Here is a 26,568-nt window from a genome sequence, read left to right on the forward strand (position 1 = left end):
CCTGAACCTAGCGCCCGGCTGCACCAGGACCGGGTTGCATTTGGCAAGCAGCTCCTCTGAAGCAGCCACCCTGGCCCCTCGGGACCCTGACCCCGGCCTGGGCACTACAAGGGATCGATTGGCCCTGGCCTTGGGGCCCTGATTGGTCCCGGCTGAACAGAGCAAACAGCAAGGTCATCTACAGCCACAGGCCCGTTCCCCAGCCCCAGTCCATAGCTGCCTCGTGCAGGGAGGTGGTGGCTCTTCTGTCCCCAGACGGAGCCCGTGAGTGACAGCCCAGGCGGAGGAGCCCGGAGCCATGCAGAGTCTTGGGGCCCTGCTCTTGCAGCTGACCGCCTGCCTGGCGGTGAGTGCCAGCCCCGTGACAACGTTGCCCGACGACATCCAAGTGCAGGAGAACTTCGACCTGTCTAGGGTAAGGCTGGCCTCTCTGGCAGCAATGGCAGGGTGTCCGAGCGGCTGGGCCTTGCTGGGGGTGGGGGAGTGCGGAGGGGCAAGTCCTAGGCCCCGGGCTCTCAGTCTCCCCATCTGGAACTCCACGCGTGGGTCCCTCAGGGCCCTTCCTGCTGCCCAGACTCTCAGGGCTTTGCTGAAGCTACAATGCTGCATGCACCGTTCTGTGGGCCTCCAGGCTGACATTCTGAGTCAAAGGTCCTCACGTCTGAACCTGCCTCCTCAGGTTCCCATGCTCTGATTAGAACCCACCCAGAAAAGGCTCGGTGCCGACTGCTGCCCTGCAGCCCCCAGCAGCACCGAGGTTTTTGTGACCCTCTACCCCGCAGCCCTTCGACCTTCAAGTCCTCACCTTCAAGTCCTCGTAGCATCTCTGTTAGCCCGTCCTGGGTCCTCCGCCCTATTAGGGGGAGACGAGAGGCACGACAGAGGTCAGGCTGGTGGGATTAAGAGGCCCAGGCAGGGCGCTGTGTGTGGGGAGTCAGCCCTCCAGCCCCAGCTCTGCCTGAAGCGCTGGGTGACCTTGAACGGGGCCTGCCCCTCTACCACCATCCTGAGTTCCATCAGACCCTTGTAGCCGTGCTGGCCTGAGGACTTTGCTTATGTTCAGGGTTGAGGAAGGGCTGTGGAGGAGAGGCGTGAGGAGAGGGTCTCTGGTGGTCAGGGATGGCGAAGGGTCTGCAGGGACCTGAGAGCCCTTTCAGGAGCAAGAGGCGGCAGGCTTGCCCTGGGTCAGACGCAGCTTAGGGAAAGGAGATACTTTCTAACACGGAGGTATGGGCTGTGTGCAAGGTGGTGAGCACCCTGTCCCCGGAGGAGGAGAAGACAGGACTCCTGCTTTTGGGGAGCGGTGGTTGATGATGACCTTAGGGCCTGGAGATTTGGACCCCGTCCAGGTGAGCAGCCCAGATCCTGCATCTCAGCAGAGTCAGGCCCTCTGCCAGCGAGGTGGGGCCCAGCTGCACATCTCCTCCCTAAGCTGGCCGCAATGCCTGGAATTCCTCCATCAGGGCTCCATCCGCCCTGGAAGCCTTGTAGCCTCCAATTACCTGTAAGACAAGGATGATCACTTAGGAGGAGAAGTCACTGAGAGGAGGGAGGGGGACAGATGTCCTCCAAATCTTCCTGGAGGTCCAGATCCTCAGAGCTTGTGGCTGCCTCCTAGATCTACGGGAAATGGTTCCACGTGGCCGTGGGTTCCACCTGCCCGTGGCTGAAGAGATTCAAGGACAAGATGACCATGAGCTCGCTGCTGCTGGGAGAGGGAGCAACGGACAGGGAGATCAGCGTGACTAATACTCACTGGCGGTGAGTGGGGACCCACCTCCACCCCACCCCCTGCCCTGGCTTCCGTCACCACCCCATCCTAGAAAGTGACAGGTCTCCACTTCCAGCCAGGACTCGGCCCTGAGCTCCAGACCTCTCTGCCGCCCTCCAGCAGGGCAGCCCTTGCTAGTTGTCCCACCTCCACCTCAAGGGCAACGCCCCCAACACTGTGCCTGCTTTCCAACCTGCTCTTGCTCCTGGGGTGTCCCTTAGCTCAGTAAGGGCACTTCTCCCCGGCCCCCATCTTGGAAAGCTGGGTGGGAGGCGGCTGTCCTAGACTCCTCTTTCCACGGCCACGGCCATTCAATCCATCATCAAGCCCTGTCCCTGCTCTTCCTAAATCCCTCCAGTCTGTTCACTTGTCTCCTCTTCACCGCCACCACCCTGGACCAAGCCACCTCCCTTTCTTTCCTGGTTGTCTACAGTAGCCTCTCTACACTTCTTCCCACCTCTAATCGCCAACTTTCCATCCAATCCTTTCGTCACCCGGCAGCCAGAAAGACCTTTCAAAAGCTCAAATCTGCTTAAACCTTTCCAGGGCTCCCTATCGCCGTTGGGAATAAAATTCAACTCCTTCAACGTGGCCTTCCAGCACCCCCCTGCCCCCGACCCCCAAGCACTCACTGTTCCCTGCCCCACTCTCTGCCATGTACTCTGTGACCCACCCAAGTGGGCCTTCTTTCAGTCCCTGGAACCCTCCATCCTCTGGACCTTTGCATCGGATGTTTCTTCTATCCGGAAAACCTCTCCCCACCTCCCTGCGTTAATTCCTATGGATCCTTCAGGACTCAGGTTCTTTGTCACTTCCTCCAGGAAGTCCTCCCTGACTCCCCCCAACCCAGGTTCAGGTTACATGCCTTCTTCTGTGTTCTCGGAGGACCTCGGGCTCCACCCCGCCCCTTGTGGCAATTCTCACACTGACTGCATCTGCCCCTGGCCTGCCCACCCACCTCACTCAATTATAAGCTCCATGAGGGGACAGGGTCTGTCCTGCCCTCCTCTGTATCCCCAGCATGTAGCACAGTGCCTGGCACATAGATGCTGCTCATTAAATATTAATAAGATAAATAATCATCATAGTAACAATAATACCTAATAAGTGCATAGTGTTTACTCTAAGCCTTTTGCATATAGTATCTCAGTTGATCCTCACAACCACCATGTGAGGTAGAAGCTATCATTATCCCCATTTCTCAGATGAGGAAAATGAGAGAGAGACAAGAGAGACACAAAGTAATACATGAATTAATGTGTTAAGTCATCATTCTGACTTCACGGTGCCTAAGTATGATGTGCAGATTTGCTTAAGGAAGCTGATCTTTAGTGCTGGGTTTACCAAGAGGTTAGCATGGATTAGTCCCTTTTTTTCTCTGTCCCTCTGTTCCCTCATGTGAAATTTGTGTCTCCCAGGGCTGGTGTGAGAATTAAACCAGATATTTGGAAATGTTACTTTCCAAATTAAAAAAAAAAAAAGCGTTTAGAAGAACCCTGCAGGAGAGTGGGGTGTTAGGACCATGGTCTCTGCCAGAAGTTACCTTCCTTTTGGTTTGTTCATTTCCAGGAAAGGTGTCTGTGAGGCGATCTCTGGGGCTTATGAGAAAACAGGCACTGATGGAAAGTTCCTCTATCACAAACCCAGTAAGTTGAGTCAAAGGAGACATCTACAGTTCCCTCCTTTGCTAAAAGATACCTGATGTCTTAAGCTCTCTTTCTTTCTGCCTCAGCCCTCTCTGCCCCTACAACTTTTCTTCCCATTTTTCTGCAGTCATCTAGCCTCCCTCCAAATGTCCCCCTCCTTCTCCTTCTCTCTCTCCTTCTTTCTTTTTCTCTCTCTATCCCTCCCCCCGCCCCTGCCCTGCCATGCACGTGCTCATCCAGAATTTGAGTGATGGTGCTGAATGCTGAGGATAACATCAAGATTTCATCAGTTCTCGTGTTAGGCATCTGCAGTCAGCTGATAACAATTTGCTAAGCATCTACCATACACAGTGTGTATGGTGCCAAGTGATAGAGGGACTTGGACATGAATGTAATCATTAATCCAGCAGATGTTTACTGAACTTGCTCTATGCATCAAATAATCGTGTCAGGGGTTGAATGTTTGGGTAGATGAATGGTTGGATAAATAAATGAGAGAATTAAAAAATGGTAAGTGAATATAAGTATGATGGTAGATTAGTGGGGTAGTCAATCAGTCATTTAATAGATAAATTGATGGATTAATGGATGGAGGAAAGGAGGAAGGGAAGAGGGAGGGAAGGGAGGAAGGAAAGAAGGAAAGAAAGGAAGAAAGAAAGAAAAAGAAGGAAAAAGAAAATGGATGAATTTATGGATTGATATATGATGAGGATGGATGGATGGAATGATGGTGGTTGAATTAATGATGAATATATGGAGGAGATGGATGGATGGAGAGAGAGAGAGAGTGAAGGTGGATAATAAATATATGGAAGGGATGGGTGAACAGAAGGATGGATGAATAGATGATGTGTGGGTGAATAGGTGAAGGATCTCAGGCTAGAAGCCTTCTGACCACTGATCTTTTTGTCTTCCTGCATCTTCCATGCAGAATGGAACATCACCATGGAGTCCTATGTGGTCCACACCAACTATGATGAGTATGCCATTTTTCTGACCAAGAAATTCAGCCGCCGCCATGGACCCACCATTACTGCCAAGCTCTATGGTAAAGGCCTGGAACATGATACACTCGTTGGAGCTGCGGGTGGGAGGAGACCCGGGATTTAGGGAAATGGAGTAGGGAAGAGCAGGGAGTTTTGCTTTTTCCTTCTGACAAAACTCCAGTTAAGGGAAAGGTGAAAACGTTTACTCTCCCTAGAGGAGGTAGAGCTCAGTCTCCCATTTGAGATAGAATCCTCTTCTTTTGATCTTGAAAATTCCAGAGAATTCCAGGGCCTTCAGGTCCTTAAAAGAACCAGTGGAAAGAGAGCTGTGTGGGGAGTTGGGAGACCCAGATGGGGAGCCTGGGAGGGACACCTCCTCCTCTTCTGGAGCTGAGGTTTCCATAAGGGTATCGAAGAAATGGAATTGGGCCAACAGTTTTCAAACTTCCCCGAAATGAAACTCCCTGGGCAAAATAACCTCAGGCCCTGACGGCCCAGGAACCTGTGGTTCTAGGAGTCTCTCCTGCTTCCTACTTGCAGGACGGAAGCCACAGCTTCGGGAAACCCTGCTGGAGCAGTTCAGGGAAGTTGCCCTGGGTGTGGGCATCCCTGAGGACGCCATCTTCACGATGCCCGACAGAGGTAAGTGACACCTCCACCCCACCTCCCATTTCTGTCCCCGTCTTACCCTTCACGACCCCCAGAGCACATCTTTCCAGTCCCTGGGTCTTTCCCATAACCCCCTGAGATAAGCTGGGCTACGATCCCCCTCCCCTCTTTATAGAACAGGCAGCTCGGGCCTCTGGATTTGCTCCAAGTCACACAGCATACCTGGTGAAGCTGAGAGTAGACCCAATTCAGCGTTCCCTCTGCTGCCACCTGTCCAAGTTTGGTTATAGCCAGAATCCATGGCTACGTCTTGGGAGGCAATAGAGTGTTGGGGTTAGGAGCCTGGGCTCTGGAGTTAGAGCACCAAGGTTCAGATTGAGCTGGGTGGCTTCTGGCTGGTCACCCTTCCAGAGCCTCATTTCCTCATCTGTAAAATGGGGATAATAATGACTCCTTTAGAAGTTGCTGTGAGGAGTCAATGAAATAAAGCCATTAACTACAATAGCGCCGCACTTGGTGTCTAGTAAGTGCTCAATAGATATCAGCCGTGAAATGCTGGTTGGGGGTGGAAACGATGCAGGTTGTGACGGTGGTGCAGCCACCAGTCTATCACTTTTCCAACAAATGACCTGCAGCAAGCCATGGGGGTGGAGCCATCCATGAAGTGGGCTAATGCACGAGACAGGTCCCAGTGCACGTCCCACCTGACACGTAGTCATTAGCTCTATGGAAGAAACAAAGCCTGTCTGGGTCTGGGATGTCTGGGTCTCATTCCCTCTCTCTCCTGTCCTCTGCCCTAGGTGAGTGTGTCCCTGGGGAGCAGGAACCGGCACCCACTCCACTCTCGGTGAGTACCTCTGCCCCCCACCCCATCCCCACCCTGCCCACTTAGGCCCTGCTGTGCTGGTAGGTGGGGTCGTTGAGAGAAGGCAGTGATGGGCATGTTGTGCCATTGGGCTAACTGCTGCCCCATCTGGATGTCACTTTCCTCATCTGTGAAATGGGGTAATTACCTTTACCTTCCAGGTGCTAGAATCCAGTGACATGTTAGAAAAGGTCTTAGCATAGTGTCTAAAAGCAGTGACATACTCAATAATGAGATAATGATACTCAATACGCAATAAACGAAAATAAAATCAATGGATCCCTAAAAAACGCAAATCCGAGAGCAAGCAGCTTCTCAAACCAATGACTCTCCTGTGCTGCCTTTTGATTTGCGGGGCTTCCTTCTTCTGTTTTATTTTCCTGCCTTTTGCCATATTAAGTCTTCATTCTTTCTTTCTCTGATTATTTGGAAATTATATATCCTAATTTAGTCTACTGCTGTGTGTGTATATATCTATACATGTGTATGTGTATGTAAGTACATATATACATGTAATATCTACTTTAGAAACATATTCTTGAAAATTTGAAAAAATACAAGAAAGCAAAAAAAAAAAGACAATAATGTCCTTATTCCTACATAGAATTAACACTGTTAACATATTATTTGTTTGCTTACATATTTTTTAGAGAAAATTACCATTGTTATTATAAAACTAACATACGATCAATATAAAGAATCAAAACAGTGCAGTAGAAAGGTATAAAAAATAAGTTTTAAAAAATTCCACCACCCAACACCTACCAGCAGTCACATTACTCCGGTAATCTTGACCTGCATACACCTGGAGAGGGGCAGACCTGCATACACCTGGAGAAGGAAGGTTGGATAGAGAGAGGAACAGATTTAAATATGCTATTATTAAATGGAATTACATTACAGATGCTATTTCTAAATTTTAAAAGGCATTCCTTGTAGTTTTACTCGAATTTAAAAGGGCCCTGGGGAATTCCCTGGTGGTCTAGTGGTTAGGACTCCACACTTCCACTGCAGGGGACCCGGGTTCAATCCCTGGTCAGGGAACTAAGATCCCACAAGCCGTGCAGAATGACAGGAAAAAAAAAGCCCTGAAGTTTGAGGTTTTAAAAAAAAACTTCAAATAAATATTTATTATCCACAAGAGATTTACTTCTTAAAGAATGCTCTAAATAAAGTCAAGGTTATGAACTACTATTTAAGAGGCTGGCATCGCTATGTATACTTTTAGAGAATATCTGTTGTCTGCAAGATTTGGAAGACAGACATCCTCACTCCCAAACTTGGTTCCATCTTCTCTTCCCTTTTGCTTTTACGTTGTCCAGACTGATACCATCCCCATTCTGCTCTGTCACCACGATTCCCAGACATCTAGTAATAGTTCTATATTTTAATGGAGTCTACATTCACCCTTAGTGAATATAACACAGCTTGTTATTATTCCTGAGTTATTATTTCTATTCATCTCTTAGTGCCATTTTTTTTTTTTTTACCAAGTGCTGTTTTCAAGGAGGGTTCATGGGTGTTTTTTTGTTTTTTTGTTTTTTTTTTTTGCGGTATGTGGGCCTCTCATTGTTGTGGCCTCTCCTGTTGCGAAGCACAGGCTCCGGACGCGCAGGCTCAGCGGCCATGGCTCACGGGCCCAGCCGCTCCGCGGCATGTGGGATCCTCCCAGACCGGGGCACGAACCCGTGTCCCCTGCATCGGCAGGCGGACTCTCAACCACCGCGCCACCAGGGAAGCCCTTCATGGGTGTTTTAATCCCAGAATTCTTCCCTGTTTGAGAATGTCTGCTCATTTCCTTCATCCTTGAAGGATGTTTCGCTTGAGTGTCAAATTCTTAGGTCTTGTTTTCTCTCCCTCAGAAGAAGCTTTGTGTGCATTGCTCCATTGTTCTCCCACACTGATGATCACGGCAGGGAAGACTGAGGCCAGCCTGATATTTCTTCTCCTTGGAAGCAATTTGTTTCTTCTGCTCAGATGCCTGGACAGACTTTCTCCTTGATAAGAAGTCAGCATCTTAACAAGGCCATGTCTTGGGGTTGAGCGTCTATATCGAAACTTCCTGGAATACACCGTGCTCTTTCCATCCACAGATGACATTTCTACTGTATTTCAGGAAACTCTCTTTCATGATATGGAATTCATCTTCTATTCACTTTGTTGAGTTTTGCCATCTGGCGAACACTTGTTCTCTCATCCTGGAGCATCTTTATCCTCCATCATGTACTAGCTTTTCTCAAATTGCTTTTACTTGCATCCACTGGGATTGTCTCTTCTATGACAATCCTTCTATTTAGCAGCATCTATTCTTTCTGCTCCTTACTATTCCTGACTTATTCACGAGCTCTGAACTGATGTTGTTTTGCTTCTCAATTTGTTTATTTAGGCCTGGGTTCTCTCTTCGTCTTATTCTGTGAGCGTTTACCATGTCATCTTTGAATCTTGTCTTAATACGTGCAGGTTCTTATTATGTAATTCCATAACTTGAGGCCAAAGAGGGATTTCCTTCTGCTTCTTGAGTTATGTTTTCTTCTAGGTTGGGTTCCCTACATCTACATACATGGACAGAAGAGACAAAGGGAAGGTTGGGCAGAGGAAGAAGGAGGGCTGCAGGGCAGTCACAACAATGCCTCAACTAACCCTATAGGGAGCTCTGGAACCAGGACAACCCTTGGGAGTTGTCCCATGATGGGGCCAAGGGATGGAGCCTTAATACTCTATGTTGATCAGTCTGGGAAGGGAGCACGATCTTGAATGAGAGGGCTCCCTTAGCTGAGGTAGTCTCCAACAGGGGCTGACAGTGGGTAGCTGGGAATATAAATCCATTGCGGATGGGAGGACTTGGCAGTTCATGACCATGTCCACCACTGGACTCTTGGGCTCTTTCTCTAGTTCAGGCTACTTATTCATTCATTTCTGAAGTGGGTCTGGATAGTTTCTGTATCACTTCTTTTTATCTGACTCCTGCTTAGTCCGTTTTAGCTAGATTTTCTGTTTATTCTGATATGGTGGCATGGAGGTTTCATTTATTCCTTGGCTCTCTTCCTGCAAATATGAGCTTAGTCCCCTCCCACCCGAATTTAGAGTAAGGTCTGGGTATTTTGTGTTCCATTCACTTTTCTGAAGTCCAGAGTTGGTTGGAATACACTCGCTTTGCATTCTCTTTGGAAGGACTGATAAATATCCTATGGGGATTCATTCCACCTAGTCAGAGCTGGCAGCAAGGTACATCTGCCCCCAGTGACACCCCCTGGAGCATTAGATTGTGTAGCCCCAGAACCTTCACTTAGAAAGAGTCAGGCTCTAGTCTATTTTCCTCTTTTTTTCCCCAGAATCATTTTCACTACTCCTCTATCAGAAGAGGAAAAAGATAGGGTTCCCCACAATTTTCTTCTCTCAGGACTTGGGAGTATTAGGGAGAGTTACCAGAAATTTGATGACTTGCCAGGACTGGGAGTTGGAGGGCAGGTCAGGAGCTGAACCTTGCTGACCTTCCTGTTCAGCTCCAGATTATTGGATCGAGAGCTTTAGTTTTTCCTTTAAATTGTGCCCCTTTCCTCATTTCAGTGGTGTTGATCAATACTTGGGGGCTGGGATTTCTGAATTCATTTTTTTGCTGATGGCTTGGTATTGGAGAGGGTAATTTTGAGGGAAATTTCAATCTGCCATCTTAATCCAGATGTCAGCTGAATCTGTGCTTCTTCATCCATGTCAAGAGTGAAACAATAACTGATGACTTCCCTTGCAAAAGAGAGAAATGCAGCTTACTTTTTGTTTCTTCCTTCCAGGCTTCCCACATCCTCATTTTTGTGGATATAATCTGAGATTGATGTTTATATTTTCCACCTTTTGTTTGGAGAATTACTTTTAACATTTACATTAAGTTGAATGACCATTTTAACAACAATTTAACCTCAACTCTCTATTTTACTGGCTTTCTAGTTTACCATCATTTCTTTTCTACCACATCATGCATTTTCCTGTATTTAGATTCCCTTCTCAAGTGGTGGGAATATTTCTGTAAGTAATTGTTTTCTGGAAGGGTACATGGTGGAAAACTACAGGATCTTTGCATGTCTGAGAATATCTTTCTGTGTTTATATCACATGATCAACAGCCTGGTTGAGTGGAGAATCCCTGGGTTACAACCTTTACCCTCTTACAACCTTTAGATATTGCTCTGCTGCTTCTGTCATTAAATGCTCTCGTTTACTCTGAGGGCCACTACTAGGCTGTTTATCCTTTGTCTCTAGGAAATGTCGAGATAGGACTCTTCATTAATTTTCTCTCATTCCCTTTGAGCCCTTATAACTGAACAACTCAAGTCTCTCTTCAACTTGGAAAACTTTTCTTCTATCATTTCTATATTGTTTGCCTCTCCTAGAATTCCTATTCTGTGAGTTTATTTCTCATAATCTTTAAACTGCAGCTTATTATCCCTACTGTGTGGTTACATTCAGCAAAATCCTTTTCATCTCCAGTAACTTTCTACTTCTCCCATATTATTCATCTACATAACTGTGGGCTCCTGTTAATGTTGATGCAATGCCATCTTGAATTTCATTGATGGTTGACGTTTTCTTCTGTTTCTTACCTACACCCTGTGTTTAGTGGAGATATTTCTCCAGCTCAGTGTGATTCTTCTGAGCCATTGCATTATTTAATTCGTTCCATGATTTTTCTCTTTTCCTTCATCCTCACCAAGGAAGACCTATGTGCAACCAGCTTGAGATGGGTTCTGGTAGACAGTGGGAGTCCCTGATCACAGCTTCAGTTGCGCCTTAAAAGGAGAAGGGAAAAGTTGAAGGTTACTACAGTTTTACCTTTTCAGATTCCAGGTCTCACCTGTGGGCAGGAAGACTGCCTGATGGCCGGCAGTGTCCCTGTTCCTCCTTCTGTAATTGTCCCGGGGCTGTGCCTCAGTGCACTCTGCTCCCAGAGATCCTTTTGACAGCTTTGGCAGCCTGCCCTGCTCTGCAGTCCCCACCCCCACCCCCATATCTAGGAGTATTGGGGTCAATCTCGGGGTCCCTTCTTACTCTCCACATGACTTTTCCACTGTAAGCAGTTAACGATGGTCTGGTCAGCCCTTCCTGCAAGTCACTCCCACTCCCACTCCCTTGTGTAGAAATGCCTTTTAGTTTCTAGTATGGGAATGCTACTCTTCCCTGGTTCCCAACTCTGGGTTAGGTTTCTTTTCCATTATTATATTCCTCTGGGCATTTCAACTGGAAGCTGGATATGTAGGTATTGTTCTGTCATTTCAGACCAGAAATCTATCTTGTGATGCCTATTCTGGAATTCAGGTTGAAGCTTTTGGGAAAACAGGCCATTAACCAATCTAGTAGTGTTTCTGTCTACACCCTGATCCCCAAAGCAAATGGTTTGTTTATATATTCCAGGGGTATAGGGGAGCAGCAGTGGCTAGGTCCCTGCAACAGCTTCTTCTCTTTCTTCCCCCAGAGAGCCCGGCGGGCTGTTCTGCCCCAGGAAGAGGAAGGATCAGGGGCTGGACAACTAGCAACTGGTTTCGGCAAGAAAGAAGGTAATGATCACCCCCTTTTTTTAATCCCCTTCTGCCACACTCCAGAGAGGAAGGGTCCACAGTTGGCTCATCCCAGCTGCCCTCATCACCGTGAAGTCTTTCTTATTTTTCTGCTAGAATCAAGGCCTGAGCCTAGAAAGGGCAAATCCAGTACTCTGCCCTGTGCCAGCGGTTATGGGGGGAGAGAGAGGAGTGTAAGGCATGGTCCCTGAGCTTAGGAAGTCTCAGCTCCACGATGAGAAGTGAGTTCTTGGCCTGTCTGTATCACTATGTGGCCTCCTAGCCATGGCTTTCTCATCTGTACAATGGGATAACAGCCTGCTGAGCTGACCTTAAGGGCTCTTGTGGGAGCACATGGGCAAGAACGTGAGAATGCCTTTTGTGACTGATAACATGATCACTTTCCAAATCTCTCAGCAAACACTGAACCCTGACCCTGCTCTACCCCAGACTCTGTGCTGAGCACTGGGGTCATGGAGACAAACCACCCACATCTTTTTGGACCTTCTGGTCTAGTAGAGGAGGCAGTCAAGGAAGAAAGTGAGGGACCCAAAATGGAGGGTCAGCTAAAAGGCTGGGGGAGTGCAGAAAATGGAGGACGAGGTGATCAAGGAGGACTTCCTGGATGAAGGGGAATTCATGCTGTGTCCAGATATGGTTTTAGGGAGGAAGGCATTCTAGCATTCTAGGGGCAGGAATGACGAGAGCAAAGGCACGGGGGTGGGACATAAGGCAGAGGTCAGGCTGGCTGGCATGGGTGCTGGCGAATGTATCATCAACTACAATCTTTACAGAGTCTTCGGGCAGACAAGACCAACACAGAGGATGTTGGGTCTCTGGGTCGCTGGTCACTCCCCATGTAATGGAATGGAATGAGCATGGGTTTTTGGAGTCCAACAAATATGGCTTTGAATTTCAGCTCTGTGTAACTCTGGGCAAGTCACTTTACCTCTCGGGGAGTCAATTTCCTTACCTTTAAAATGAATTGAGAATCGTTCCTCTTAATGCAGAGCTGAAAACTAAATGAGATGATACCTGTTAAAGTATCCAGCCCGGTGACAGGTACACAGTCAGCATTCAGTGAGCACTGCTGATCTCCCCCTCCCCAGATTCCTGCCAGCTGGGCTACTCACAAGGTCCTTGCCTGGGGATGATTCAGAGGTATTTCTATAACGGCTCATCCATGGCCTGCGAGACCTTCCACTATGGTGGCTGCATGGGGAACGGCAACAACTTTGTCTCGGAGAAGGAGTGTCTGCAGACCTGCCGGACCGTGGGTGAGTGCGGCCCCACCTCTCCACCTCCCCCTGCGCCCCCCAACCCTGTCCTCCAGACAGACCACCTGCCCACTGAACAGGCAGCTGAGAGAGGATACTCCAGTGGTGGAATTCCAGGGCAAGTTTCCTGAAGTCATAGGAATTGCACACTTGGGTATGGGTGACCCTCGGCACGTATGTCTTCTTGTGGTCCCATTTCTCTATCTATAAAAAGGGGTCTAGGTGTTGTGGATGCGCAGGGCCCCTGGCTCAGGCCCTTTGCTGGGTGTCTCAGGTCAGCAATCATAAGGCCTTCCATGCTCTGCATCTCCCTCCCACTCCACAGAGGCCTGCAATCTCCCCATAGTCCCTGGCCCCTGCCGAGGCTCCACCCAGCTCTGGGCATTTGATGCTGTCAAGGGGAAGTGCGTCCTCTTCAACTACGGGGGCTGCAGGGGCAACAGCAACCAGTTCTACTCAGAGAAGGAGTGCAAGGAGTACTGTGGCATCCCTGGTGAAGGTAGGAGGCCCGACAATGCCAGGCTGGGCCTGGGGGATATGGGGGTCCAGGTGGGGGAGCCCTGGTAGGAGGTGAGGGTCTGGAAAGCTGAGTTCTGTACTCTGTACCAGGTGACCAGCCCATCCACTCTCTGGGCCTCAGTTTCCCACCTGTAAAATGGGGCCAAGCCTGAGGCCTTACCCCAGCTGGGACGGGGCACCTGGGCCCAGGCAGAGGGAAGGCAGGACAGGCCGAGTGGGGCAGAACTGGGCTCCAATCCCGGCATTGCCACATTTGGGCTGGCCACACTGAGTGTCAGTTTGAGCCTCAGTTTTCTCTTTTGTAAAATGGGACAAAGTACCTACTTCACAGAGCCTCGCACGGTCCATATCCATCTAGCGGCAGCCGTTACCAATAATGGTGGTGATGCTATAATGATAACAGGAATAGCATTCCAGGGAACAGCAGCCATTAAAGATTTCTGTGCCTTATCTCCCCACTGGGAAAATGGTACCTAAAGTAAATCAGGAGGCAAAAAATCAGATCATTCTGTGGAACGCACTCTGGAGATAATCGAGTCACTCCGCAAGCAGAAGTTTCTGGCCTCAGGCTCAGGCTTAAGCTCAGCCCAAGCTGCCGTCCCTCCTCTATGAGGCATCCCCATCCCCTGACCGTCCCCACCCACAGACCCTTGGACGACCCCACACCTACTCCCCAAGCCTCTCTGTGTCCACAGGAGATGAGGAGTTGCTGCGCTTCTCCAACTGAGTGGCCCACAGGCCAGAGGTCCACAGGCCACAGGGAGCGCGAGGGCCAGTGTCTACCCCAGGGTCCCGCGGCAGGTTCCAATAAAAAGCAAATTGTAGACTCCTGAAATTCCACGTCCTGACGATTCATCACGAAGTATAATCAGATGGGGGGAGGGGAGGGGAGACAAGCTGGGGAGCGGGCATGAGTAACCCCAGCTTTCCCCACATGTGAAAAATGTACGTGTTGGAAATGTAATAGAGCCATCTTCAGGACATGAAATTGGCTATGCAAATTATGCAACATAAATCACAGTTCTGTAAAAAATTGGATTGTTTTGTCTTAATAAAGCTAGAAGAGAAAAGAGGGAAAAACTCTGGGTACTTGTTTCTGGGAGAGGTTTGACAGGGCTCATCAGGGACCCAGGGTCAGAAGAAATCACCGTGCCCCAGTGTGTGCCCAACTGGGTCTGGGTAAATGCCCCACAAGCGCCTGAAAGAATTCCCCTGTCCTTGGCTGCACAGAACTGCACCCCAGCGTTTACTTTGCTCACAGCTGCATCCCCAGCAGTAGCTGCCAGGGGCTGGAAGGCCTCAGGCTGTTTCTCCACAAGGGTCCTGGAGATGCCATCTCCTGGGATCCTTGCTCTGGCCCTTTGCCCTGGAAGGAGAATGGTCACTGCCCTTTGCGCTGTGCCCAGAACAACCAGCTGGTCCTGGACCAGAGCTGGAAGCCCTGGGTCTGGCCCGGCTTCTGCTCCCTGGAGGAAGAGAGCAGGTAGGCTGTCCAGGGTGGCTCAGGCACCAACTTGGCCCAAGCGCACAACTCCAGGAGCCTCCAGCTCACACACACTGGATTTACAAACATCGGACTTATAAACACCTCTTTCGGGCTCCATCCACCCAGAGCCCTGACAGCTGCCACTGCAAGAGTCCAAACCCCAGCTTCCTGGGTTCTGAGGTGGAATGCTGTGTTGAGGGGACGAACCCAGAGGCAAGGATTTGGGTGGAGAGAGCTTTGCAGCCCCCTTGGTCAGACCACATAGAGACTCCCCGCCTTATGCACCCTGGAAGTCCCAACCTTGGGGCTTCCAGGTTTCAATAGAGAGGACAGTCCTGAGGAACAGCGTTTGTGGGCCTGGCTGGGAGTCACTGGGCAGAAGTGGGTGGGGTCAGGGTCGGGGACACAGGGAGAAGTGACAGGCTCTCCAGCCTGGAACTAACAAATGTCATCACGTCCTGAATCCATACCTTGCCCCCTCCATGCATGATTCACACACTGGGGCTGCCACCTATGGCAGTTGGAAGGTGCCACTCTGAAGAAAGATATTTTGAAGTGACCTGAAGGACAAATGCCTAAACCGGACAGTGCAAGCCACAGGTGGGCTGGCCAGCCTCAGCTCAGCTGGTGGATGGGAGTTTGGCTCCTAAGGTATTTTACAGTTCTGAGTTCACCATTAAAAAATGGACCTCCCGGATTTCCCTGGTGGTGCAGTGGTTGAGAATCTGCCTGCCAATGCAGGGGACGCGGGTTCGATCCCTGGTCCAGGAAGATCCCACATGCCACGGAGCAACTAAGCCCGTGCACCACAACTACTAAAGCCCGCGCACCCTAGGGCCCGCGCGCCGCAACTACTGAAAACTGCGCTCTCTAGGGCCCAAGTGCTGCAACTACTGAAGCCCGGGTGCCTACAGCCCGTGCCCTGCAACAAGAGAAGCCACCGCAATGAGAAGCCCGCGCACCACAACAAAGAGTAAGCCTCCACTCGCCGCAACTAGAGAAAGCCCGGGCACAGCAACAAAGACCCAAGGCAGCCAAAAAAAAAAAAAAAAAAAAAAAAAGGACCTCCCATATAAAACTCTAGGTTTCTCAAATCTCTTGAAAACTAAGTTCTGGCAGCCTTGGACCTGCATCCTGCACCTGAGACACCCCTCTAGATGGGGCCTCCCCTGTGGGTCACCAGCCCTGCCTGCCACCCTCCCTGGTCCTGAAGGCTTTTATCTCCATGACAGTTACTAAAACTTTCACTACAAAAAATTCCCTGGGATCCTGTCTTGCCCCTCAGGGGTGGGATGGGGTTGGAGCACATCTGTGACCTCCAGTCAGGAGTCCATTCCTCCCGGAAGGCACCAGAATCATTCGCAGCCAAGTGGCTACCCTGATGACTCATCTGATTCTTAAACAGTCTCACCGCAAATTCTCTCTTAAAGATACTGGTCATGCTCATCTCTGTCACAAAATACATGTGGCTGCTTAATAAAGAAACATGCTTTTTAAAAAATTTTTATTTTAAAATCCAGAGGCTGGGCCTTCAGTCGTATGGAGGCTCTGGCCACGCCCTGGCCTCATTGGATCCCGATGTTCCCAGCTAGCGGGGGGGTCTTCCTGCTCCAGCAGGACTCTTGACTTTTGTTTTAGAGCCAATAGAAACTTCTTGATTAAACTTCAACCGCTGGCTCAGGAATGTCCACACGGTACACTGAACAGCAGGCAACTCCCACTGGAGGGGAGTTCTGAGGGCAGGGCTGATGCCCCCGGGAGGCTGGCCCAGACTCAGCCAATTCGTGCTGTCATCCTTGCGATTTGATGGAATTTGTTTGGCTGATCAAGCAGCACATCCTCTTTGAGGAGAGCACCCGTTTCTGGTTCAGGACGGGGATAAAGCCGGACGTGGTTTTACCTTTGAACGGCCGTTCCGGCAGCAGCAGGCCTGCTTTAGGAGAAGCTGTCACCCTCCCTGCCCACTCTGGCCACAGCTGTCTTCTGGTGGCGTCTTCTCTCCAGGACTTGCCTTCAGTTCGACTCTCCAAGCCAAGCATTGATGTGCGTGTCTGTAGTGTGAGGCTCGGGTCGAGGCCAGCAGAGGGGCAAGTCCACCCGGCTGGGCCCCTGCAGCCCACTGTGGAGGGCACTGGCTAGAGTCACGGATGCCACTGGCAAAGCCACAGACGCTCTCCCCCAGACAGACAATACACAACACTTCAAACTTCACACACGTGACCACTGGGCAAGACGAACTTGGATGTGTGCTTCACTTAGGAGACGGGTGTGCTGACTCCAGGCAGGTGGGGGAGGAAGGCCACACCGTCTTGGAGTGGGAGAGCTGTCTGGGGTGCTGGCTCGGAGGACGGCAGCAGTTCAGTGGCCAGCAAATGGGGAGGGAGCATCAGCGAAGGGGACACTGTGGGAAAGCCACGCAGAGCTTCAGAAGGACAGAGGAAGAAGGGCACCCGAGCTACCTGGTCTGGCTGCCCGGCGGGCCCACAAGTCGCTTGGTTCACACCCACTGCAGGCATCTGAGCTTTGCCTGAACCTCTCCTGGGATGGAGAGAGCCTTTCCTCCCAAGGCAGGCTTTCCACCCAGGCCTGTGTTGGGGACAGTGTGTCCAGACACTGGGCTGAAATGTGTCTCCACAGCTCCCACTGATTCTTAACTTCCTGAGTCACAGATGCCATCAGGAACTTGGCACAAGCTACAGGCACTCTTCCCCAGAAAACAGACGGTATACACAACACACATCACATAAATGATGGTGGCCAAGGCGAACTTGGATGTGTCCCTTGGGCACTGGGCCTGTAGGACTCGGACCAAATCCATCCTTCCTCTGCTGGGACAGTGTTTCACAACAAGGCCCACGGGGACCACGTCTTCTTGTGGCCATGTCCCTCCCTTATTTATCAGACACCACCAACCTGGGTCTGGTGCCTTGAGGTCAGCAGGGAGCTCCGAGGAGCTGACTAACCCCAGCCTCACGCAGTATCCCCTCGGGATGGACTCCAGCTCTGTCACCCCCAGGTGACATCTCTGCCTCTGTCCATCTCTACTCACCAGTGCCTTGCTCCTACCTGGATGACATGGCCCCATGCCAACCCAAGAAATAACACCACGCACTGCCATCTTCCTAAAGGTTGTTTTATTGTAAAACCATAAATACAACACTGACATGAAATCATTTAAGCAACTGATCCTCTCTAACCATTAAAAGGATGTCTTTTTACCTTGGCATCAACCAACCAGGAAATAATGTTGCAAGAATTCGGGGGGTAGGGGGTGCTGATTTCTGGGCGGGGGCTTTTGGCGATTTAAGGAACCAAGTAGAACCTTCCTCTTCTCCCTGGGAATGTCCCACTTTTGGACAAGAACAGACAGGTAAAAACAGCAACATTTAAACAGCTTAGTTTTAAATTTTATTACTTTGTAAAAATCTTTTTTTTTTTTTTTTTCCTGTTCCTTTCCTCCATTTGACATCAGTAAAAGTTTTAAACACCAGAAAACTGATTTGGCCGTAAATGGAGAAACGGTACCAAAGCGAAATGAAACCAAAAATCCAAAGGACAAACAGAAAAAGCCTAAATAAACCCTCAAGTTTGGTCTCGGGGGTTTACATATCACAAGAACTGTCAACTCAACCCCCATGCAATGTGACTCCTTGGAGAACTGTTGGGTCCACACCAACGACACAGGAGACCGCAAACAACGTCTTTTGTTAATTAACACAGCAAGGGTGACACTAGGTAACTTTTTTTTTTAAATACAGTACATGGTACACAGGGTCCCAAGATAACCCTGCATAAACCCCTTGTGGAGACTTGAGCCAAAGCACTGGCTGTTTATAAAAATATTGTGTTGCTACAAAAGTATAAATTAATGCTACCGGTATTAAGAAATATTAAACACATAAAACTTATAAGGATTAAGAAAAATATTCATTAATACCTGTAGAAAACTCTGGCCTAAAAAAGATATTTTTTTGTGTTTGTTTTTTTGTAATTTTTTTTTTTTGTATTTTTTTAAGATGACTTGAGTTTCTTGCACTCGAAGAGAGAGACACAGTCAGCTGTGCCTATGGTATTGCCTAGAACGTCTTAACTACTGAGAAAGGATGAGGGTGCACACGCATGGGTACTGAGTGGGGCCTGGGAGGGAGGCGCACCAAGGCTTTCTCAAGATTTACCTGATGTGAAAGAATCACCGACGCAAAGTTACGGGGAAAAGAAAAAGGGAGGATCATCAGAAAACAACTGAAAATAATTTATGCTTTTTAAAAAATATCTCTGCTTCAGGTGGTTGTACAAAATGATTTCCTGATGCTCGGCATCTGAATGGCCCTGGATGCACTGCCCGGCGGGTCTGGGAGCCTCCAGCTCCGCGGGTCCCTCTGTCTCCAGCCCCGTGCCAGTCCACGAGCTCGCTCACCGCTTTGGAACCCGGCCACCCTGGCTGGGTGGGAGGGAAGGGTCCCAGGCAGGGACTGGCTGGCACCTGCGTTGTGGGAGGAGCCCCCCTTTCTGGCTGGCCTCAGACCCCATGGTCTCTTGCCAAGCTGGACTTCAGGAAGCGCCACAGGGATCCCAGGCCCCTGAGGTTGCGGACCAGGCTGGGCTGTGCCCCCTTAAGGAACTTTGGTTCGAAGAGTCAAGGTGCCCAGTGGGACGCATGGGTGGGGAGGGCCCCTATGGGTCCTGATGCTGACACCCAGCTGCAAACTTAGCAAATCCTTCTCTGTACAGCAGTTGAACCTTTAAAGCAACGCCCGTGGTGGTGGAGGGGCATGAATACAACAAACAGCAACCCGATGCCCTTTACCCTCATCAAAGCAGGAGCAGGTGCCTCTTCGCACAGAAACTACAGCGCCCCTCCAGGGAACGGCGGGGCTCCGCTGACCACGATCCTCAAACGCAAAGGAGAGAGGAAGAAACACAACAACAACAAAATCCTCCAGAAAACCCTGAAAAGGGGAAACCGGGTGGGAAACAGAAAAGGGAAAACACTGTATCATTGGTTCACCATAACTGGCCTAGCAAACATTAGCCACAGTGAAGAGAGGGCAGGGCCCTTCCCAGTTCTCCCACTGGCCCGGCTGGATACAGGGGGGCCGAGACAGGAGCCCTCCGCCCACTGTCTCCAGGGGCCAGCCTGAGCCTTACTTAGCCTCTGGGTTTCATCTAAACCAGCAGCCTTTCTAGAAGCCCTCCCTCAGGTACGTCCCAGGGACAGAGGCGCTGTCACTGTGCCCAAGGCAAGGGCAGAGCTATGAACTTGCCCGGCTCAGTGGGCAGGAGGAGACTGCCGGCCGTGCTTTGGGTGCCTCCCCTTCCCGTCTCTGCAAGCACATCCATCGTCATGGCGACATCCAGGTACTGTCCCCTTCTGGGCCATGTCTCACAGGACCTCCTTCTCCATCCACATCCCAGGTTCATTCCAAACTTTTCTTGTGAACCTGTGGCCCCCAAGAACGCATGCTGCATCCCTGACAGCTCTTCAGATGCCCACTTTCCAAGGAGTCTAGTCCAAGTCCAGGCGCAAGCCTAGAGGACCCCTAAAGGCAGAGGGTCTGCTTCACAGTGGAAAACACGCCTTGCAGAGTTTTTCTCTGGTGTTTCTCGAAAGTGCAGGAGAGAAAGGAGCAAACTGACGGAGAAGACGCTTGCCAGCCTACAGAGCTGGTGTCCAAAAAAGTCCTTCCCAGAAATCTGGAGACGCAGAACTTCTCAACTGTGTCATCGGACTGTCCTCTCCTCATCAGGAAACCTCAGCACCCTTTTCCCAGTCAAGAGCCAAACCCCGAACGCCAAGCATGAGGCTGTCAGGCAGGTTGGTGGCAAAGCGTCCTTGCTCGTGGACACAGTAGGTGGCTTTCTATGCCGTGAACCCCAAGATGAAGTGTGGCCAGAAAGGAGCTTTGCCCAGTGGCCCCTCTGTTTTGTTTCCTGGTTTCTAACTACCATCTGGAGGGAGGCTTGGCTGGTGGACCTGGGCACAGGGAAAAAGAACCACGTCGGCACAAGGGCATCCACTCACAACGACTGGGACGGCACCGCTGCTCTTGGTGGAGCCGAGACCCGCCAGTTTCTTCAAATCTGAGGGACCACCCACGAGGCTATGGTCCTTGGCTTGGGCTTTGGTGGTGAAGCCAACTGACCTCAGATGAGGGGGAAAACCCTGCAGAGTGGAGGTGTGTTTTCTCCACCTCCCCTCTGGGGTCCGTGTATGTCAACGCAAAGGCCATTTCTATCCTGGGAATCACATGGTTCAGCCAAGTTGTGTCCAGGTCAGCAGGCAACCGCCTTGAGCTGTAAAGTCCTATAGTGGTCACAGAACTGGGAGGCAGAAGACAAAAACTCTCCGAAGGTCAATGCCAGGCTAGGGGCCGGGAGATGAACTGGAAGAGCCAACCTCAATCCTTTGGCTGAGCTAGAATTTGGATAGGGTGGATATTGCTGGAGATGTGGGGCCAGTGGCTGGGCCTGTGAGATCTTTGGGTTTTATTAAGCTGTTCACCGCAACGGGCTCTGCACTATGGGAGCTGTCTGCATGAGAAAGCAGATGGAGGGGGCACCTTGGTACAGCCTTTCCTGTTGGCAACGAGTTTCTGAAGAACCAGAGGCTGCAAGAGAGAAATGACTACCTGCCACCTTGCTCCCGTATCTGGATGAGGCAGCCCCAGGAGACAGCTTTCCGAGACCTAGTGGCACTCACATCACATCTGCAGAGCACGCCAAGCCCTAAGGATTGAACTGAGGTGCAAAGGAGGAACAGGACAGGAGTTGACACATATGACTAGATAACTGGAATTTAGTTACGACTTCAATTTTGCTGAAGAGAAGAACGCTGATACCAGGGCTTGGTCCTGATGGCTTTGCAAGAAAGTGAAATGCCTATTTGCTAACTGAGCGGCCCCATAATGAGGCAACGCCAGCACAGCTCCGCTCTAAGAAGGGGAAGGATGGGCTCCAAGGCTTAGCTCCCACTAACCACACAAAACGGGTAGCTCCCATCCTCCTCACGTGGTTCAGAGTGCCAGGTCATGGACCCTTCCCCAGCAGCAAAGCAAAGCTGGAGGCCTTTTGCTGTAGGCATCTGTCACCCACCAGCAACCCTGCAGCCACCTTCTGGAATGCCCCCACAAGTCTCATTGAAAAGTCTGCCGATGCTCCCATATACTCTAGGAAGCGACGTGAGGTGACTGTCCAGTGCAGATGGAGGCTCTTCTGACGGTGTGACCCCAATGGGAAGTGCTGTAGAGTTAACACCCAGAACTTCTCCAGGAGAGGAAATGGCATGGTGGTTCCTGAGACCATGGTTTGCTGGAGCGAATGGGGAAACGGCCCACTTTGATGCCTTTCAGTGTGTCCAAGACTCGGGAGGGTTAGTTCACGAGGCAAAGTGAGCAGGCTTGACACTTGGGACAGTGTTCTGGTCCATGATCCTAAGCCTTGAGTTTTCAAATCAACTTTACTTCCCCAACTTTACTGCCACGGACCTGGGGGAGAGGGCCGTTGTACAGTGCTTTTTGTAGTCGAGGTATCTCACAGTTGAACAATGTTTTGTTACTAGGAAGGGATGGAGTGGACTTGGTCAACCCCCAAGATGGTAGAATGTGCCTTAGCAAATGGCCCCCCACGATGGTAGGCATCCTCAGCCTTGGTGTAACTATCTCCATCCCACAGCCGTGGGCACTGGGGGGATATGGGACCACCAGCACTTCATTCACTGAGAGGTGGGGTGGGAGGCTGAGCACTGATCCTGACGGAACCACCTCTTCACAGGGGAAAGGGTCACCCTGTTGGCATTTAGGCTGTGTGTGGAACCTAAACTGCTCACAGAGAAACAAAGCCTAAAAACATCTTTCACAGCATCAAGTTGAATGTGGCCTAATGCCATTTCACCCTCGAAACATCCATCATTTGGCCCACAAGGCACCGTGCTCAACTACTGTCCTAGAAGGAGGGCAGAGGCTCGCGTGGGGACCGCCCCCAGGGCTGTGGGCAGCGGACCCGCCGGAATCCCCGGGGTCCTGGGGAGAGGAGGCCGTGGGTCTGAGGTGTGATGGACGTGAACATGGATCAACTCAGGAGTCCCTGCTGAGCTGCAAGGGTCAGTGACGTGGCGAGTAGTGTAATGCACTCTGGGTATAGAAATCAGACATTCGCAGTACCAGACAGAGCGAGCCAGGAGGGCGGTCTTCTGCTTACATTCAGGAGAGCTCCTAAGCCACATGCTTCCCTATGGCGTCCACCGAACCCCACGTCTGTGAAACCTGTGACTCCAACCTCACTCCTGGTCTCCAAACAGCACAGCCAAGTTCATGGTCTTGGCTGTTCGAATACAGGAAAACTGGACTGTACAGGGAAGTCTAATAAAAACCTTCGGATATTGAATATATACCACTGAGATGAGCTAGTTTACAGTGACTTGAGGAACAAAACGGGCAATCAATAAACAAACAAAAAAACCCTCCAAAATATAAGTTACAGACATTCAGTGCCTCCTAGCAGAGCCTAAATCAAATTTGAAAAAAAAAAAAGTAAAAACTGCTAAAATGTTAGGAAAAAAAATTATTAAGGAGTGGAGACAGTATCTATACTTCTTTGAAAAAATGTCTTTTTTTCCTATCTTATATTAAAAAGCAAAAGGTCAGCTTTATATTCTTAAAGTCTCCTTTCCTGATCTGGGGAGATAGATAGGTGTGTTTCTAAGGCGGCTGCCCCATGACACCCAAGGGTATCACAAAGGCAGCAGCTCAATGCCCTGAAGGTGAACAAGAACAAAGTCCAGTGCAGAAGCTGTCCATCTGATGCAGTTTGGAGAATCCATGGCAGAGCAGCCGGGGAGGGGTGGGGTGCAATAGGGTCAGGAAGGCTTGGGGAGGGGGATGGAAGGCAAGGGGGACCGCAGAGTGAAGGACAGAGAGCGTCAAGTCACTTCAGATCTCAGCTGCCTGAACATTTTACATCACTTTTCTACCAATCTGCGCACCTGAAAATGGAGTCTTTTAAAGCCCCCTTACTGAGAAAAGGAGGTGAAACATCTTCCCTCTTTCCCAAACACTCAGCTTTCCTGACACGCCCAGTTTAATGCACACGCGCCCACGAGCGGGCATGCATACATGCACCAGGGGAGTATGTGTGTGCATGCGTGTGCAACACTTCTGCGGCCACACGCAGATGAGCACAGAGCCGCCCACGCCCAAAGTGTGCACGCGTGATTGTGTACACACATGCACACACACACTGAAAAAAGCACTTAAGTTTCCAGGGGGCATTTATAATGAGGTCCACAGTGTTTAGAACTTAAATTCCTTTTTCTTTGTTTGCGACAGTGTTGTGTGGTTTTTTTTTTTCCCTAACGTTCTCTTCTTTTTTCTTTGTTCTTTCTTTTCATCCGGAAGTCTTAAAGCATGTTAGATTTCAGAAACATGAGTTTGTTCATATCTTCTGGACTGAGCAGTCGCCTCCTTTTGATGAGAAGTGCTTGTTCACACATATTTACACACCCGCTCCTGGCCCCCACGGCCGGCACCGCAAGGAGCCAGAAGGCGAGCTTGGCGAGTTTTGTGTGCTTTTGGGTCACGCACGACCAGTACTGGAAGAGATCCGGGGTGGCCTGGAAGAGGGGCTCCTGCAGGTAATCGTACACTTCGTTCTTCCCGAGTCGGTCGTCCTCCTGGGCGGCGGGGTTCTCGCCGGGGGCGGAGCGGGGCTTCTTGGCGGCGGGCTCGAAGTCAGCCTCCTCGGTCCAGGACTCCTTGACCTCGTTGATGAGCTCGCACACCTTGCCGATGATCTCCTCGTGCTGGTAGGGCGGGACGGGCCGCAGCTTCTGCTGTGGGTCCAGGATCATGGCCACCTTGTGTGCCGGGTGCACCTTGAAGTTCTCCTTGAGCGCCTCCAGGAAGAGGTGGCAGAGCTTGCTGACGGTGCCCGCGTCGTTGGCCTTGGCCGTGAACAGCTTCTCCAGCCTGACGTAGGTGGGCAGCACCAGCTGCAGGGTGGGCTGGCTCTCGTTGCTCAGCTCGATGACCGCCTGCTTCACCGGCGTCAGGATGGCGGCCAGGTTGCTGAGCAGGTGCTTGTTGAGGCTCTGGATGAGGTTCATCTTCTTGGCCCGGCTGTAGAACTCGCAGATCTGCTCGTAGCGCTCGTGCACCAGCAACAGCGAGTCCGTGACCGAGTTCCAGCAGGGCGGCGGCGAGGTCTCCTCCAGGGAGCCGAAGGTCTCCTTGGCGAGGCCGGTAGAGCCCGCCAGGTCCTCGCACACGTTGAGCAGCTCGATGACCTCGTGCATGCTGCGGGCCTGCAGCGTCCGCTTGCTCAGCACGCTCTGCACCACCGAGTTCAAGGCACAGGCTGAGCAGCGAAGGCACATGCCGGCCTTGGAGAAGGCGGATGCGCTCACCCGGCAGTCTGTCACGTACACTGTCCTGATCTCCGACATCACGAACTCCGACAGCACATTCTGCACCCAGTGGTGCACCAGGTCGCCACTGTCGCGAATGTCCGCGCCCTTCACGCCCAGCACATAGCTCTTGATGTGGTTGCCCTCTGCCTGGTAGGCCGTGAGGATGTAGCAGGAGTCGGGGCCGACGCTCTGTGAGTGGCAGGTGACGCCGATGCCCAGGCAGGCGTTGCTGCCCAAGGCGCACGTCACCTTCACCTTCACCTGGTTGTACATGCGCGGCAGGTGCTTCAGCGCCAGCGTGTTGAAGTTGCCCAGGATCTCGGTGACTGAGAAGGCCCCGTAGCGGGCGCCGCTGTCCACCAGCGTCTGGGCCAGCTTCAGGAACTCCTTCCCGCTCACCACGCTCAGCGCGCCCAAGTCAGCACACATGACCCGCAGCAGCCGCTCTGCGATGTTCTGCCGCTCCTTCTCAGGGATCATGCTGTTAGGTGTTAAACCACTGGTCGTGGCTGGCAGGGGACACAAAGAGAGGTGTGATTAACCCTGCCAGTCAAGGCTCCTTGGTCTGGCAGTGGCCTAATACTCAAGCATCTAGTATTAGGAATTATGAACAGATTTCATCTTGCATACAAACTGATGGTCTTGGCAGTCTTTAACATGTGACAGTCTCATAGGAATAAAGTTCTGTGATTGATTAGTAATGCCTGCCGTGAGCATGGGAATAGACTGTAGTGATATGTGTGTAAACACTTGTTGCATGTCATTCACCTTGACCTCTGAAGCCAACCAGTCTAACCTCTTCCTCAATATAGGAATGGCCTCTAACACAGGAGTCGCTAGTGAATAAGATACATGAGGCCACAGTGTCAGGAAAAAGCAGACAAGAGAAATCATGGAGAGTGGAGTTGGACTATAATTCTGATTCTGTCACTAATTTGTGTTCTCTGACCACAAACAGAGCACCTCTCCCCAGGCCGCCTCTGTCCATCCCATGAGGTCAGAATTCCCACCAATGAGGTCTCAGGCGTGAAAGTGCTTTAGAAACCATGATGCGTGGTCTTGCACCACCATGGGAGACACACAGGGGTGGGGATGTGGGAGCAGAGGGGAACGAGCTGGGGTTGGGGGGGAGGCCTCTGGAGGTGGGTGTAGTAGACTTCCACCAGCCCCCGGGTCCGCTCAGGAAAGACCTACTGTTGTTGGCACTGTTCCTCTGGGCCTGGGGCTTCCACTTCTCCTCCACGACAGCAGGGGGCGATCGGGACTGGTTGGAGGCGATGTTGTTCTCGTTGTCCGCTGCGGGCACAAAGGGGACAGTGTGTTTCCCTGAAGTGCAAGAGGCCTGCCGGCTCACCAGGCGAGGAGAACTAGAGCATGCGGGTGAAGGCAAGACTGGCCTCTGGGACTCAGGCCTGGGTTCAAATCCGGGCTCCTAAGACAACTATCTGAGGCCTGCAAAGCC

The 26,568-nt window shown here is 51.0% G+C and overlaps 2 protein-coding genes across 2 annotated transcripts in view; one reads left to right on the forward strand and one right to left on the reverse strand.

Annotated features, from left to right (window-relative positions):
• Nucleotides 1-298: 298 nt before the first annotated feature.
• On the forward strand, nt 299-13,945 carry AMBP (alpha-1-microglobulin/bikunin precursor; the record flags this gene model as incomplete). Its single annotated transcript, XM_079706445.1, has 10 exons — nt 299-415; nt 1,619-1,761; nt 3,341-3,417; nt 4,349-4,465; nt 4,944-5,045; nt 5,813-5,859; nt 11,341-11,422; nt 12,532-12,699; nt 13,025-13,198; nt 13,914-13,945. The coding sequence occupies 10 exons, from the start codon at nt 299-301 to the stop codon at nt 13,943-13,945; spliced, it is 1,059 nt and encodes a 352-aa protein (XP_079562571.1).
• Nucleotides 13,946-23,608: 9,663 nt separating this feature from the next.
• Nucleotides 23,609-26,568, reverse strand: part of ZNF618 (zinc finger protein 618) — a gene marked incomplete at its 5' end in the record, with an annotated part of 182,300 nt that continues 179,340 nt past the window's right edge. The window contains 2 exon segments of the mRNA XM_079705913.1: nt 23,609-25,615; nt 26,301-26,402. Coding sequence (XP_079562039.1) covers nt 24,099-25,615; nt 26,301-26,402 — 1,619 coding nt within the window. The 3' untranslated portion in view covers nt 23,609-24,098.

Source organism: Hyperoodon ampullatus (assembly GCF_949752795.1).
Source record: "Hyperoodon ampullatus genome assembly, chromosome: 6".
Classification (NCBI taxonomy): Eukaryota; Metazoa; Chordata; class Mammalia; order Artiodactyla; family Ziphiidae; genus Hyperoodon; species Hyperoodon ampullatus.